Source organism: Theropithecus gelada, chromosome 10 (genome assembly GCF_003255815.1).
Source record: "Theropithecus gelada isolate Dixy chromosome 10, Tgel_1.0, whole genome shotgun sequence".
NCBI lineage: Eukaryota > Metazoa > Chordata > Mammalia > Primates > Cercopithecidae > Theropithecus > Theropithecus gelada.
The window spans coordinates 80,030,613-80,046,753 of NC_037678.1; the positions used below are offsets into that span (position 1 = coordinate 80,030,613).

The following is a 16,141-nucleotide window of genomic DNA, read 5'->3' on the forward strand; positions in this document are numbered from 1 at the left end:
AAAGGGATCTGAACCTGAGAAGATGAGAGAACCACTCCACAATGCTCTGCTAGACCATTCTTCCTTTATGTTCTCCAGGGCTCCCTTTTCTGGACACAGCTCTTCCTCATTCTTAATTGTTGCAAGGCCAGTGGGATGGCCCTGAGTGTAGAGGAGGCATTGGAGTAGCCCATAGCCCAGTAAATACTCAAGGACCTTTGTATGTATTTGCAAGCATGATGGCATCTCACTGAGTGTCACTGAATACACTGCAGAGTTATAAAGCATGATTTTAAAGCATCTCTGGAAGGTATCATTACGTCATAGCAGAATTTTGAATTGATGTCTTTCTGACATCTTTAGGAGGATTGTTTTTCCTATTCTTTGAGGGATTTACATTTTTCGTACTTCAGCTGGAAATGGTACAAACACCATGTATGTTTATGAAAACCTTTAAATGCTATTATATGAGTGACATGTCCAATTGGAAGCATACTGATTTATTATTAACAAAATATGTAAGGAAATTTATTTTTAGCCTTTGTCAACTAAGCTTATCCTTCTGAACTCAACTTTTCTTTCTGGTGATTTTATTTCAGAAAATAGTAGCATTGCTTTTATTGTGGTTTGATGTTTCATAATCTCGCTCAAATATGGGACATTTTGTTTTAATTTAGCTAGAAATAATTCCTATTATATTAGCCTGATTGAATTCGTAGACTTTCAGAGCTAGAGGAGACTGAGGCATCCATATAGATTACTCATCCTATAATTGAGGAATTCGTCCCTGACCAGTGACAAGAATGGAAGAAAACTGGATTTCTTGCAATGTTACTGATTTGTTTAGAAAAGCAATGTGTTTTCTTATCTTAATTCTCAAGGTTTTTCATTCTTCTATGTGCCTCAGTGGACCAGAGTGGACCAGAAAAAAATTGTAAATTTTTCACAAACAGTGCAAGTTTGATAGAAAAGGGCTAATGCATTTAAGTCAATGGTGACAACAATATTCCAGCTGAAGGTTATGTGGAAGGAAAATCCTCAGAGTTTGTTCTCTGCCCCAAGTCTTTACTAGTCAGAACTATTTTTTAGGCTAATTCGTTGTGACAAAACATCTGTATTTTTGCAAATACTCTTGACCCCTTGACTGACACCTACAAGATTACAAACTGACTGCTCTTTATCTTTACATTTTACTGGCTTTCCTTGACTTTGACATATCTCTGCCTAATCATTTAATGTATCAAAAATCTTCAGCATTTGCTCCTTTTGTTAGCAAGGCAAAGCTTTGGGATTGAAAAGTTGATACCTGGTTTCACAGTTAAGAGTTCCCTGATTGCACAGTTATTTTATTGCTATGATATGAATGTGTTTACAAGAAGCTCACTTGTAGTCTGCAGTCATATTCTACCCAGACTGCCCTTCAAACTCAATCTTTGTTCTTATTTAAGGTGAGGTAAATTCCTTCACTAGGAATTTTTAAATTCTTTAATATAATTACAAATAATCCTCACACTCACTCACCAAACTATTGTTGTTTACTGATTTTAATCTATGCTAAAAATTATGTTAAAAGTTTTTATTCCAATGAGATAATAAAGGTAGAGAAAACAACCAAAGAGGTTATGGTTTATTTGACCTGTAGGATATTAACTAGTCTGTATTCAATTTAGTAATATCTGTCTAGGTTGTGTTTTTGGTTTTTGGTTTATTTGCTTGGTGTTTGTTGACAAAAATACACAAACACAGACATACAAACACATAAACATACACATACAAACACATACATACATGTGTGTATATATGTCTACATATGTATTTATATGTGTGTGTATGTGTGTCTCATAGCTTCCTTTGACCTGGCTTTGACATCTTCTGGATTCCTCAACAATGAATTAAATAAAACTTGGATACACATTCTGTGCATGTTCCAAATTATACCTTGACCTTAATTATAATATCTTCATTTGAGGATGACAAATATATGATGCGTATACACTCGCTTTTCTATCCTGTACCCAAGGCAGACATCAAAATTCATCACAGGCATGGTTCGGAATCTTTCTCAACACAAGCACCCAGAAGACATTAACAATAAATGGAAATTGGAACTAAAGTTAAAATCCATTTGTCATTTCTGCCCTATTGGCCTATGTTGTTTTTGTCTTGCTTTTAAAAGTTGCTGATCAAACCAAAGCATGTTTATTCTTGCATTTCATTCTTGTTCTTCTTTCATGTTCAATAAACCATTGTTGGCCGGGCGCGGTGGCTCAAGCCTGTAATCCCAGCACTTTGGGAGGCCGAGACGGGCGGATCACGAGGTCAGGAGATCGAGACCATCCTGGCTAACACGGTGAAACCCCGTCTCTACTAAAAAATACAAAAAACTAGCCGGGCGAAGTGGCGGGCGCCTGTGGTCCCAGCTACTCGGGAGGCTGAGGCAGGAGAATGGCGTGAACCCGGGAGGCGGAGCTTGCAGTGAGCTGAGATCCGGCCACCGCACTCCAGCCTGGGCGACAGAGCCAGACTCAGTCTCAAAAAAAAAAAAAAAAAAAAAAAAAAAAAAAAAAAAAAAAAAATAAACCATTGTATTAGATTGCACAGTTATTTTATTGCTGTGATGTGCATGTGTTTACAAGCATACACTTGCCGGTTTTCTATACCCTGTGACTACCCCAGTATGCACATTCATCCAGCAGTTACATTACTTTCCTTTCCTGGCTCCTGAAGATACTTGCATTTATTGCCTGTCTTTTAAGGAATTGCTAGTTAGAGACTGAGTTGTATGAAATTGTCTTTTGCATAGGTTAAAAACAGCAAATATTACAAATTTCATATCATCTGTCCTAATCAGAACACAAGAATCAAACAAAATGGTGCTGTCTTTGGTGATCTTCCAGTTTCAAAACAATTTATTTTCTATTTTGAATCCCAATAATCATCCAAAAGAAGTGGTGATTTAGCACCCACTGTGCGTAAAGCATCTAGTAGACACCAGGGACGACAAAGATACATGCACATTCAGCTTTTAAAGGTGTTCATGCCTGGGTTTCAAGGGGTGAATGGCCTTATTTTCTATTAGACAGTGAGCTCTTTGAGGGCAGAGGCTGTGATTTACTGTGCTTTATTTTTTCTGTGCATTTATCGTATGGTAGATGTTCAATAAACCTTTGTGAAATTAGTGAAAGGCAAAGAGATAGGGGAGAAGGAAAGGAAATAGAGAGAAAGGGAGGAATAGAGATTCTAGTGTGAAAAGCACCTGCCCAGGCCCAGCACAGTGGCTCACGCCTATAATCTCAGGACTTTGGGAGGCTGTGGTGGGAGGATCGCTTGAGTACAGGAGTTCAAGACCAGCCTGGGGAACATAGGAAGACCCCTGTCAATACAAAGAAAAACAAAATTACCTGGGCATGGTGGCGCATGCCTGTGGTCTCAGCTACTCAAGAGGCTGAGGCAGGAGGATTGCCCGAGCCCAGGAGGAAGGTTTTTCCTTTATGAAGCAGCTCCTCTCATCAAAAGAGCCAAAACAAACTTTCCTTCTTATTTTTTATTCTTGGACAAGAGTAAAAGCAATTTAGCTATTGAGTTTCCAGAACTTGGGAAAAGCAGTCATCAGTCACCTTGAGAAACGTATTGAATGTGAAAAGATTTTTACTGTGGTAAATAATCAGTGCTAGTTTTGCCATTTACAGATGACACACCTCTTAGCAATCAAGAATAAATAATGTTTAAATCAGTAAAAATTAGAATTGTTAAATGTCGTCGTTTTACTGATAGGTTTGGCAGTAAGGGTGAAGAGAAGGAAAACAGACACTTTTATATACCATTGGTGAAAGTCAATTGCTAGGACTTTAACAGAAAGGAAATTGGTTATGTGTATTAAAATCCTCAAAAATATGCAAAGTCTTTGAATCAGAAATTATATTTCTGGGAATTCATCCTGAAGAAATAATTAAGTATTTATACAAAGATGTAACCATCAGAGTAGTCAAGTCAATGTCATTTATACTAGTGAAAAAATTAGAAACAACTTTAATGACCAATGATAATAGAATATTATTTTGTATTATACTGCTATATTTTATGATATAAAAATGTAGATAGTTGCATATTTTAAGCTATAGTTATTTACCTGCATAGAATTTCTTTTTACATTAAAAATGTTCATAATATATTGCTCAGTTAGTACAAATGTTACTAAATTATATTTATAATTATATGTATGTGTGTATATGCATGATTACAGCTCCATAAAAGAATTATGCACACACGGGTGTTTTTCTGGAAGGATACACAGCAATATTTTAACAGTAGTTATCTCTGAAAGAAAAGTTAGGGAGGTTCAAAACAAGTTTTATTTTTTCTCTCTGTTTATCTCATTTCCCAGTTTTACTTTAATGAACGTATTCCAGTTTTATAGTAATAAAAAACTGTTTCAACAAGAAAAAAAAAATGCTACCCTCCGACATTTGTTGGCAACATATTTACTACCCACAAATGCGCTGTTGTTTTGAAGCTTTGATTGTCAAGATTGAAGAAACAAATTGTAGTGATAAAGCAAAATAGTTAAGATGATCCTATGTATCTATGAAGATTATTATGATAAAGAATTGTCTCAATACGTGTATCAAAACATCCAGTTGTATACCTTTAATATATAGTTTTTTAAATTATACCTCAATAAAGTTGACAAAAGAATTTTGTCAATATTTAGTATTAGTCAACTCAGAAAGGTTACAACATAGAAAAATTTCTAAATAGAATCTGAGTAAACCAAATTAGCTGTGTCATATTTCTGCCATCTGAAGTAAAATCATTCTTAATATGAGATTTAAGGATCTTTTTTCATGAGCATTCAAATTTTTATTTTTAGGAAAGACTTGTTTGTGGGTATCTTTATTTTCTGTTTCAGAGAAAAAAATATCATTATTTGAAAACACTTTCACATTATGTTAAATAATAAAACCACTCGTAAATAATTTATTTTTTATTTTTTATTTTGAGAAAGAGTCTCACTCTGTCGCCCAGGCTAGAGTGCAGTGGCACAATCTTGGCTCATGCAACCTCCGCCTGCTGAGTGCAAGCAGTTCTCCTGCCTCAGCCTCACAAGTAGCTGAGATTACAGGCGCCCACCATGCCCAGCTAATTTTTGTATTTTTAATAGAGACAGGATTTCAACATGTTGACCAGGCTAGTCTCAAACTCCTGACCTCAAGTGATCCACCCACCTCAGTCTCCCAAAGTGCTGGGCTTACAGGCTGCTTGTATATAATTTTGATTGTAAAGTAACATATATTAATAAGAAAAAAATTGAAAAATTACCCCAAATTCTATCACACAGAGATAAGCACTGATAACATTTTAGTGTTGATTCATAAAGGTAATACCCAGTCTTATATTGGAAAACAGGAAGTTGGTGTTTAGTTATTTAAATCCTCTGAAAAGTCAGTAGGGATCATGTAAGTACATTTTTTCTCTATTATCTGTGACATTTGGAAATAATTGTAGTGAAACAGCATAATCCTACACTCTTATTTAACCACACTAAAATGTAATTGTGGCTGCTGTCTTCTACCTTGAACACTACCAGATATTTCTGGGGAAAAAAAAAAAGAGGCAACTTGACACTCATAAAAAGAATGCATTCACATCCTTTGTAACTTCATTTCCTCCAGGACAAATATCAGTGGATGGGTTCATGCGCTATCTGAGTGGAGAAGAAAACGGAGTCGTTTCACCTGAGAAACTGGATTTGAATGAAGACATGTCTCAGCCCCTTTCTCACTATTTCATTAATTCCTCGCACAACACCTACCTCACAGGTATGAATTTTCTGGTTCTTTGTTACTTTAGCCAGTCTCACCAAATTTCACCAACCTCTACTTGCTGTTGTTCAGAAGCTGAAGTGTGTTTTCTTCCATTTCCTGTGAAGTGCCTCTGAGAACTCTGGGGTTCCACCACCAAAGCCTCCCGCCTCCCATGAGCAGTCATGTCCACATGTATAGGAAGCAATAGCATCATTTCTCCATAGCCTAAGTTTTCAAATCTTCTAAAATGCAACCATGGCTGACATTTTCAGACCAATGGGATTTTTGTGTAACTGAACTCATTCTTCAGTGTACTTGAAGCCATGTCCAGTCCTATCCAGTTCTCTGGGCCGTGTTCATCTACATGACAGCTCAGAAGGTCTTAAGTGGTGGCTCATGCCTATAATCTCAGCACTTTGGGATGCCGAGGCGGGTGGATCACCTGAGGTCAGGAGTTTGAGACCAGCCTGGTCAACATGGAGAAACTCCTGTCTCTACTGAAAATACAAAAAAAATCAGCCAGGTGTGGTGGCGCACACCTGTAAACCTAGCTATTTGGGAGGCTGAGGCAGGAGAATCACTTGAACCCAAGAGGCGGAGGTTGCAGTGAGCTGAGATGGTGCCACTGCACCCCAGCCTGGGTGACAAGAATGAAACTCTTGTCTCAAAAAAAAAAAAAAAAAATTAAGTAATTGCTTTTTGTTCAAGGTAGGACAGGGCTTTAGACAAAAACAAATTGACCTGTGAATGACAACTTATACTTTATTGTAAATGTTATAATAAAGTAGGAAAAAACAACAATGTGTTTCCTAATCTGAGCTTAAATTAAGCATTGACCTATCTGGCAGTCTGGTGAAGTGTATGTACCCTTCTCAGAATGCTAAATGCATAAATTAAGTACCTAGAATTAAAGAGGAAATAAATTTCATTGAAATATTTTTATAAAATGTTGTGATATATATCCTTGTATATCTCAGTATTAACACAATTTGACTAAGTATAAGCAAAATGTTGTGATATTTGCAACAATTGGAATATAATACACAGCTCTTGCTAGTGACTTGTAAGCTACATACTTAACTAAAGAGAACGTTAAATTTTGTGTGGAGGTTAAAATTAAAACTGTAACCATTTTTTCTCATCCAAGTTCAAGGAGGTTCATGGAATATCACTTTAAGAGTCTAGATCTGTGACATGATAAAATTCAAAGAAGTATAATTTTTAAAATCTGAGCACATTATAGAATCTTACATTTATCCTATATTTAGGACCACAAAACTCAAAAATACTTAAGTATATGTCCGGTTGAATTTTGGGTATTGTGTGTGATTTTATTTAACTGGAAGTCACAATATAGAGTAGATTTTTTGTTTGTTTGTTTGTTTGTTTGTTTTTGAGATGGAGTCTCGCTCTGTGGCCCAGGCTGGAGTGCAGTGGCCGGATCTCAGCTCACTGCAAGCTCCGCCTCCTGGGTTTACGCCATTCTCCTGCCTCAGCCTCCCGAGTAGCTGGGACTACAGGTGCCCGCCACCTCGACCGGCTAGTTTTTTGTATTTTTTTTAGTAGAGACGGGGTTTCACCGTGTTAGCCAGGATGGTCTCGATCTCCTGACCTCGTGATCCGCCTGTCTCGGCCTCCCAAAGTGCTGGGATTACAGGCTTGAGCCACCGCGCCCGGCCTAGAGTAGATTTTTTACTAATAATCTTTTGAGTCCAAAATACCTTCCAACCGATATATTTATGTTCATTACATTCTATTTTATTTGTCATATAATAAATGAGTCAGTAGTACCAAAATGAATGACAAGACTGACTGAATATACATTCTATTTTTTCACCTTCTTTCAGAATATATTAATTTTTCCCTTTCTGCATATCACTAGGGTTTTCAGATTTTATGTATGTTCATTGAATCACAGCTACCATTTTCCTTTTGAGAGACCAAATTGTCTCAACTTTGGTTAGTGGGAGACATTTTTACGCTATCATTTGTGTCCTCTTGACATGACCTATTAATCTTTGGAAGTGTTCTGGCACATAAAGATCTTCTGCACTCACCTTATTCTTTTCTGCTCCAGAGATGGAAACAGACTATTCCCCAATGAGCCCTGGTTCTTTTTGATGGGAAAGAAAAAGTATGAGTAACAGCAATTTGGACTCTGAACATTGCCTGGACTGTTTCAGTGATCAAAGGAAGAAAACATATTTTTTTTTGTCTTTTTAAGGCACGAGTTCACATAAATATTTCTACTTCTACCTACCAATTTAAATTATTATTATTATTATTATTATTGAGACAGGGCCTCACTCTGTTGCCCAGGCTGGAGCACAGTGGCATGATGATAACTCACTGTAGTCCCGATCTCCTGGGCTCAAGCAGTCCTCCCACCTCAGCCTCGTGAGTAGCTGAAACTACAGGCACGTGCCACCACACCTGGCTAATTTTTTATTTCTTGTAGAGACAAGGTCTCACTATGTTGCCCAGGCTGGTCTCAGACTCCTGAGCTCAAGCAATCCTTCTGTCTCAACCTCCCAAAGTGCTGGGATTAATGACATGAGCCGCTGTGCCTGTCCCCAATTTAAATTCTTTTTTAAAAATTTTATTTTTCCATCAGTTATAGGGGTATAGGTGGTATTAGAGTATAATATAGGTGGTATAAAGAGTAAGTTCTTTAGTGGAGATTTGTGAGATGAGATCCTGATGCACCCATCACCCAAGCAGTATACACTGAACCATACTGGTTGTCTTTTATCCCTCACCCCCTGCCCCAAGTCACCACAGTTTATTATATCATTCTTAAGCCTTTGCATCCTCATATTTTAGCTCCCACATATCAGTGAGAACATATGATGTATGGTTTTTCATTCCTGAGTTACTTCACTTAGAAAAATTGTCTCTAATTTCATCCAAATCATTGGAAATACTGTTAATTCATTCCTTTTTGTGACTGAGTAGTATTCTATCGAATATACATACCACAGTTTCTATATCCACTCATTGACTGATGGGCATTTCAGTTGGTTCCACAATTTTGCTATTGTGAATTGTGCTGCTGTAAACATGCATGTGCAAGTATCTTTTTCAAATAATGACTTCTTTTCCTCTGGGTGGATACCCAATAGTGGGATTGTTGGATCAAATGGTAGTTCTACTTTTAGTTCTTTAAGGAATCTCCACACTGTTTTCCACAGTGGCTGCACTAGTTTACATTCCCACCAGCAATGTAGAAGTGTTCCCTGATCACTGCATCCATGCCAACATCTACTGTTTTTTGATTCTTGGATTATGGCCATTCTTGCAGGAGTAAGGTGGTATCGCATTCTGGTTTTGATTTGCATTCCCTGATCATTAGTGATGTTGAGCATTTTTTCATATGTTTGTTGGTCGTTTGTATATCTTCTTTTGAGAATTGTCTGTTCATGTCCTTAACCCACTTTTTGATGGAATTGATTGTTTTCTCCTTACTGATTTGTTTGAGATCATTGTAGATTCTGGATATTAGTCCTTTGTCAGATGTATAGATTGTGAAGATTTTCTCTCACTCTGTGGGTTGTCTGTTTACTCTGCTGACTGTTCCTTTTGCCATGCAAAAGCTCTTTAGTTTAATTAGGTCCCAGCTATTTATCTTTGGTTTTATGCAATTGCTTTTACCCAAAAGCAATTTTTGGTCATGAAATCCTTGCCTAAGCCAATGTCTAAAAGGTTTTTTCCAATGTTATCTTCTAGAATTTTTATAGTTTCAGGTCTTAGATTTAGGTCCTTAATCCATTTTGAGTTGATTTTTGTATAAGGTGAGAGATGAGGATCCAGTTTCATTTTCCTACATGTGGCTAGCCAATTACTCCAGCACAATTTGTTGAAAAGGGTGTTTCTTCCCCATTTTATGTTTTTGGTTGCTTGGTTGAAGATAAGTTGGCTGTAAGTATTTGGGTTTATTTCTGGGTTCTCTATTCTGTCCCATTGTTCTATGTGCTTATTTTTATACGAGTACCACACTGTTTTGGTGACTATGGCCTTAGAGTATAGTTTGAAATCAGGTAGTGTGATGCCTCCAGATTTGTTCTTTTTGCTTAGTCTTGCTTTGGCTATGTGGGCTCTTTTTTGGTTCCATATGAATTTTAGAATTTTTTTTCTAACTGTGAAGAATGATGGTGGTATTTTGATGGAGATTGCATTGAATTTGTAGACTGCTTTTAGCAGTATGGCCATTCTCACAATATTGATTCTACCCATCCATGAGCATGGGATGTGTTTCCAGTTGTTTGTGTCCTCTATGATTTATTTCAGCAGTGTTTTGTAGTTTTCCTTTTAGAGGCCTTTTGAGTCCTTTGTTAGGTATATTCCTAAGTTTTTTTTTTTTTTTTTTTTTTTTTTTTTGCAGCTATTGTAAAATGGTTGAGTTCTTAATTTGATTCTCTGCTTGGTCACTGTTGATGTATAAAAGAGCTACTGATTTGCATATATTAATCTTGTATCTGGAAACTTTGCTGAATGCTTTTATCTGTTCTAGGAGCTTTCTAGAGGAGTCCTTAGGGTTTTTAAGGTAAACAATCATATCATCAGCAAACAGGGACAGTATGACTTCCTCTTTGCTGATTTGGATGCCCTTTATTTCTTTCTCTTGTCTGATTGCTCTGGCCAAGACTTCCAGTACTATGGTGAAGAAGAGTGGTGAGAGTGGACATCCTTGTTCCCATTCTCAGGAGGAATGCTTTCAGTTTTTCCCCATTCACTATTGTGCTGGCTGTGGGTTTGTCACAGATGGCTTTTAATTCATTAAGGTATGTCCCTTGTATGCCGATTTTGCTGAGCTGTGCTCTCTTTAGTAATCTTGATACCTAACAGATTATACATACTATCTCATTCAATTTACTGACAAACTTATAAGAGTATTAAGAAAATTTTCAATATTAATACAAGTAATAAAACTACAGAATGTAGTTCAAATTTGTATATGCAGTTTTAAAAGTACATTTAACTAAAAATTTACAATCAAATTAATTTATTCTCAGTCATTCATATGCCCTTCCTGTGTATAACTTGGTAAACACAGATGTGGTAAAAAATTTGGCTCCATTGTGTCAGATTAGTTTAAATTTGAGGGTGTTGGCATATTAACAGCTGATCAGACTAACAAAATGATGTGATACTTTCAGCTATTAGGAAAGAGAAGGCTTTACCTTTTTTATGAAGAAAGAACTCTAATAGCTGTCTCCAAATTTCTGTACAATGGTTTTGTATCACCACCATCTGATTCATATACCTGGTTTCTGGTCAATTATCTCTTCAATTATTTAACTTCTAGTAATGTTAGAATCCACATATTTTCAAATATTCAGTGTTTTAAAACTATATTAACTATGTCAAATTGTATTCTCATCTAAGGGGTTTCGTTGTTGCTGTTGTTTTTTATCTTGCTCCCTTTTCCGAGCTCTGTATTATTATACCAAGGTTTGCATTAGATAAATCTGTAACCACCCAACAGGGTTCTTCTTGCCTGCTGCCTAGAAAAAGCCAATACACTGAGAACGGCAGGTGTTACAGCAGAGAAAGTTTTCTTATTGCAAGGCAGCTGAGCAGAAGGATGGGACATATTTCTCAAAACAGTCTCTCTGATAATTCAGAAGCTAGGATTTTTCACGGATAGTTAGGCAGGAGGGGGTTGGGAAGTGGTTAGGGAATGAGGAATGCTATTGGTAGGTCAGGAATGAAATGACATGGGGGTCAAAGCTGTCTTCTTGTACTGAGACAGTCCCTGGGAGAAGTTTAGTCCATTTCTTGGCATGGGTCACAGGATGGGTGGCACTAGTTGGTCCATGAGAATTCAAGGGCTGAACAATACTTTAAACACCAGTCTTAGGTTTTATAATAGTGATGCTATATATAGGAGCAATTAGGGAGGCTACAAATCTTGTGACTTCAGTCCTAAACCATAATTCCGACCTTGTGGTCAATTTGTTAGTTCTACAAAAGTTGTTTTGGTCCCCAAGAAACGAGGGGATTAGTTTTGGAAAGGGATTGTTATCATCTTTGTTTTAAAATCAAACTATATACTAATTTCCTCCCATAGTTATCTTGGTCTGTGCTCAGGAATGAGCAAGGACAGTTAATTTGTGAGGTTAGAAGCAACATGGAGTCAGCTATGTCAGATTTCTCTCACTGTCACAATTTTTGCAAAGGCAGTCAAATCTACGTTCTCACAATATTACCTTGCCCCAATACCAGTCATTTATTTTCATGCAAGTAAATTAAGGAGAATTCCATATAATTAGAAAAATATAAAAATATAAATACAGGCTCTTGAAGTTTTGCCTGAAATGCTGTTTTGACTCATTCATCAAAATTTGGTTTTACTTCACATATTATTGGTAGAATCATTGTTTTAATTACAGATGAAAGTAATGTAGAAGTCCTGTTTCTCAGAAGCCTTTGGATAAACTCAGATTTCTATGATATAAACATTCAAGTTACCCCAAACCAAATAAGAATGTTATAAAATAAAAATGTAACCAATGACTAATCCAATGGAATCCTATTAAATTTTAAAATTAATATCTAGAAAATAATTTCATTTTTATACTTTACAGCCATTTTCAGAACAAGTAGAAACTGTATTTATAGAAACATTATTTCATATAAAGAGTGACTGGTGGAAAAAAGAAAGTTTTCCTATTCAAATGAGTTTAAGAAATGCTAGGTGCAAACAAAGGTTAGCACCTACCATAATGTGTTTTGAATATAAAATAAAAGGATCAGAGTCTCACACTCATTAACTCTTCATCCTCCTTGTCACCACCCAACTTATTTTCCTGGAGCATTTTAAGGACTAATATTCCTGAAAAGTGCTATCTAAATCCAAATAAGAGGAATTTCAATATTCAGGATATTTTCTTTGAGCATCTAATGGAACTGTAAAAATTAAATACACAGAATGAAAACCAATAAGTGTAGCAATGCATTATTATTATGTCTATTTGTCTGCTCATTATTGCCCCTTTGTTGAATATCAAGATGCCCAGAAGGAAAAAGAAATTGCATCATTGAGAGAAATAGATGCACTCAATGAGTGGTTTTTAATTATCATGGTCACTTTTTGGGTTTGGGGTGATTTTGGCAGTACCCCCAGTACTGATTATGTTTTAAATTATTGCTTTTCCTTGAGGAATCCACCCTTCTGACTCAAGAAAAAGAAATCCTCCCAGGAAGAAACAGTATGCAGTAAATACAAACTAGACTTGTGCACCTCTTCATAAACCTTCCCATACTCCCAACTATTTGGGAGATAATGGCTTCAGAAACACTGGAAAGGCAAAGTAGTGTATCTCCAGACAGTTAATATCTTCATTCAGATAAGAAGGAAACCATTAGATTTGAGGGTCTTGCTATCCCCAATAATCTGATGAATTAAATTATCTGACTGAATGTTTCTGATAATTATTCAACTCCTCTCCTCATGTGTAAGTTCTTGGCTGCAGAAAAGTTCTAAAAATGATTCCAGACCTAGCTGTACCCTTGCCAGTTATCTGCTACAAACCCAGACTTTGAGCATCCCTCCTCTCTTTCCCATCTCTCCCACTCATTTAGCCCTTAGCATATGCAACGTTTAATCATTTGCTTTTGGTTTAGAGCACACACATACCTAAGAAAGTCAGGTGGTAGAATGAAAAGATGAGCTTAGGAAATAAACAGGGCCCAGTTTAAAATGGCCTTTAAGTAAATGACATACTTAACTCATTTGAGCCTTGGTTTCTTTGTTTGTAAAATGGAGACAAATTAAAACAGCCAGGGTTCTTGTGGCTGAAAGTGATAGGATGCCATTATTTAATGGCTTAAAGAATTAAGCAGTGTATTACCTCACACAGCAAGGCACCTAGGAGCAGAGTGGTTGAGGATTGGTTAAATCAGAAATTCATTAATATTATGGAAGACCCAGGTGCTTTCTGTCTTTTTGGTCCCCTTATGGTTTCAAGATGACTGTGCACTCTAAGCGCTACCGAGATCCACAAAGGAGATGGCGAAAGTTCTTGTGACCCTTCTAAGAATGAAGAAAATGTTCCTAGAGGTTCCCTGACAGCCCCCACCTCCGTCCCCTCAATCTGGTAGGCATTCTTTATGCTGCGTTATATTTAGCTCAGAGTCACACCGCACAGCAATGCCCACAGTAATTGCTAACATGGGCCATAAAACTATCATGACTGACTGAGAAGAGTCAAGATTTACCCCAAGGCTGCAGAGAAGACCCTGAAGCATATCAGAACCTAGATAAAATATTTTATTGACAAGGAAAAAGAGAAAGAAGAGACAAAAGGGCAACTGGAAGTGTAAGAATGGGAATAAATTTATGTTTGCCTCCCTACCTAGATGGTAAGGGTAAAGGAATATGTCTCATGTCATTTTCATATCCCCAGTAACCAGTATTTTGCCTCCCACAGAAAATGTTTTGGGGAATATGTACAAACACATAATGGTGAAGCTCCTCTAATCAGGAAGGCATATACTTGAAGTCGTTTTCTCAAGAGTGGAAATGACTTTAGGCTCCTACATAGACACTTTGTCTCCTAAGCCATCTCATGTCAATTGCTCTGTGTTCAAGAGAGCACCATGGTTTCACTGGGGCAGCAGGCAGGTACCATGTAAGTGAGAAATCAGATCCAACAGATGCATCTAGAGATGGTCAAGACAAATAATACATTCTCTGCATTTTAGACAGTTTCCTCAGGTGTAGCCATGAGATTACATGCCCTGAATAGCTGTCATAGCATTGAAAGCAAGGAAATATAGTCCTCATTCCCATCTGTTGAAGGGGACAATGACTATTGAAGAAGGCCACTGAATTCACAAATATATCACATTCTAGAACCTTCTTACCCTGGAGGTTGGAGGGAAGACGTTAATGATAAATATGAAAACAGGCAATTAATCATCAGCCACTGCAAGATGAGAAATTCTTCAGAAGTTTGTGTTAATGGAAGGATTGCTATTTTCGATCTTCTGGTTTTTTCTATCCCTGGATGCCTTGCGTAATGTGAGACAAACCTCAAGGGAATGTAACCAGCCACCCAAAATGAATGCAGTCAAGTGAGAAGTTGCAGAGCTGTGACTTGGAGCAGTATTATGAATTACTCTGAGAAGGAGCTTCAGCTCCCAAGTTCAATCATGGGCTTGGAATGTATTCCAGAGGGTGTTCAGAGCCAGGGAGAGATGATGTCAAATACTAGTTTCAGAAATACCAAAGGTTGAATGACTCATGACCTATCACTAATCTCAACCTTCAGCGATCCCCTAGCCCCAGAAGCTATATTTAGTCAATATATTCAAATGGAAATATAATGGGTAGATGAGATGTAATAATGAGGAGTTAAGAATTTTAGTGAACAAAAATAAATCAGCTTTGAGGCTTAAGGCAGAAAAGAAGAGAGTAACAGAGAATATGAATACATGTGTTTGAAAAATATTTCCATAAATGAAGTAAAACATACAGGGAACCTAACATGCATTCCAAAGAATAGGATAATTATGGATAAATGTGGGTTTTCTCAAAGTATGCTTTCTTTGGGAGGCTTCCATTTCTAATAAAAAGTATTCATTTTAAGAATGAACAATGAGTTTACCTTGGAGGGATTCTTTTGGTCTTAGCTGTTGGACAATAAACTCTTTCTCTTTTTTATTTTTCAGTTTTTTCCCCACATTCCTTTGCATCTCACAAACCCAACCTCATGCCTTACCGTGGTTTTCAAAACATTAACTGATCAACATTCAAAAAATACATCAAATTCCTTCTAATTGTTCTTTGATTCAAAATATTCACAAGAAAATCTAAGGAAATGTTTCTCAAAACGTTGAACCTCTTATTACAGAATGCTCTAGTGTCTGTTAGGTATTTATCTACTTTGATACACTGTTAAATCTGATTAAATTCATCACGTTATCCTTACTAAAGTTAGTAACATTCAACTAGTATTAATGAAATTGATTCAGAAATTGTGCAAAATGTAATTGTGTTGATATAGTCAATAATGTGCTTAAACAATTCTCTAAACAGTACACACAAGAATCTGCTCTATTCTTTAATACAGGTGTAATTTTCTGCAGGAGCAAGTATTTTAAATTAAATAACCGAATAATATTTGAATTATTCACTTCCTTTAGCTATAGCTCCCCTTTAAGTTTAGGAATAACATATAAATGTTTGTCTTTTCCCCTTTACTCCCACTGTCCCCTTGTCCCTAATGCAAAAAAGACCTTTGTAAATCTTTGCCATGACAATGAACTTTGAAGCAATTATTAATGGCAATTTGATTATCCAGCATCAGGAACTTTCTAGGTCATTTTGTCAGCATTTCTGCTTTTCCAAATGC

At 36.6% G+C, this 16,141-nt stretch overlaps 1 protein-coding gene across 2 annotated transcripts in view; it reads left to right on the top strand.

The window, feature by feature from the left end:
• The window catches only part of PLCB1 (phospholipase C beta 1), a 753,090-nt gene that overhangs the window by 547,854 nt on the left and 189,095 nt on the right, over positions 1-16,141 (top strand). For both annotated transcript variants that reach the window (XM_025399458.1, XM_025399457.1), the window contains exon 10: positions 5,652-5,798. In XM_025399458.1, the coding sequence (XP_025255243.1) occupies positions 5,652-5,798 (147 nt within the window). The remainder of the gene's footprint in view (positions 1-5,651; positions 5,799-16,141) is intronic.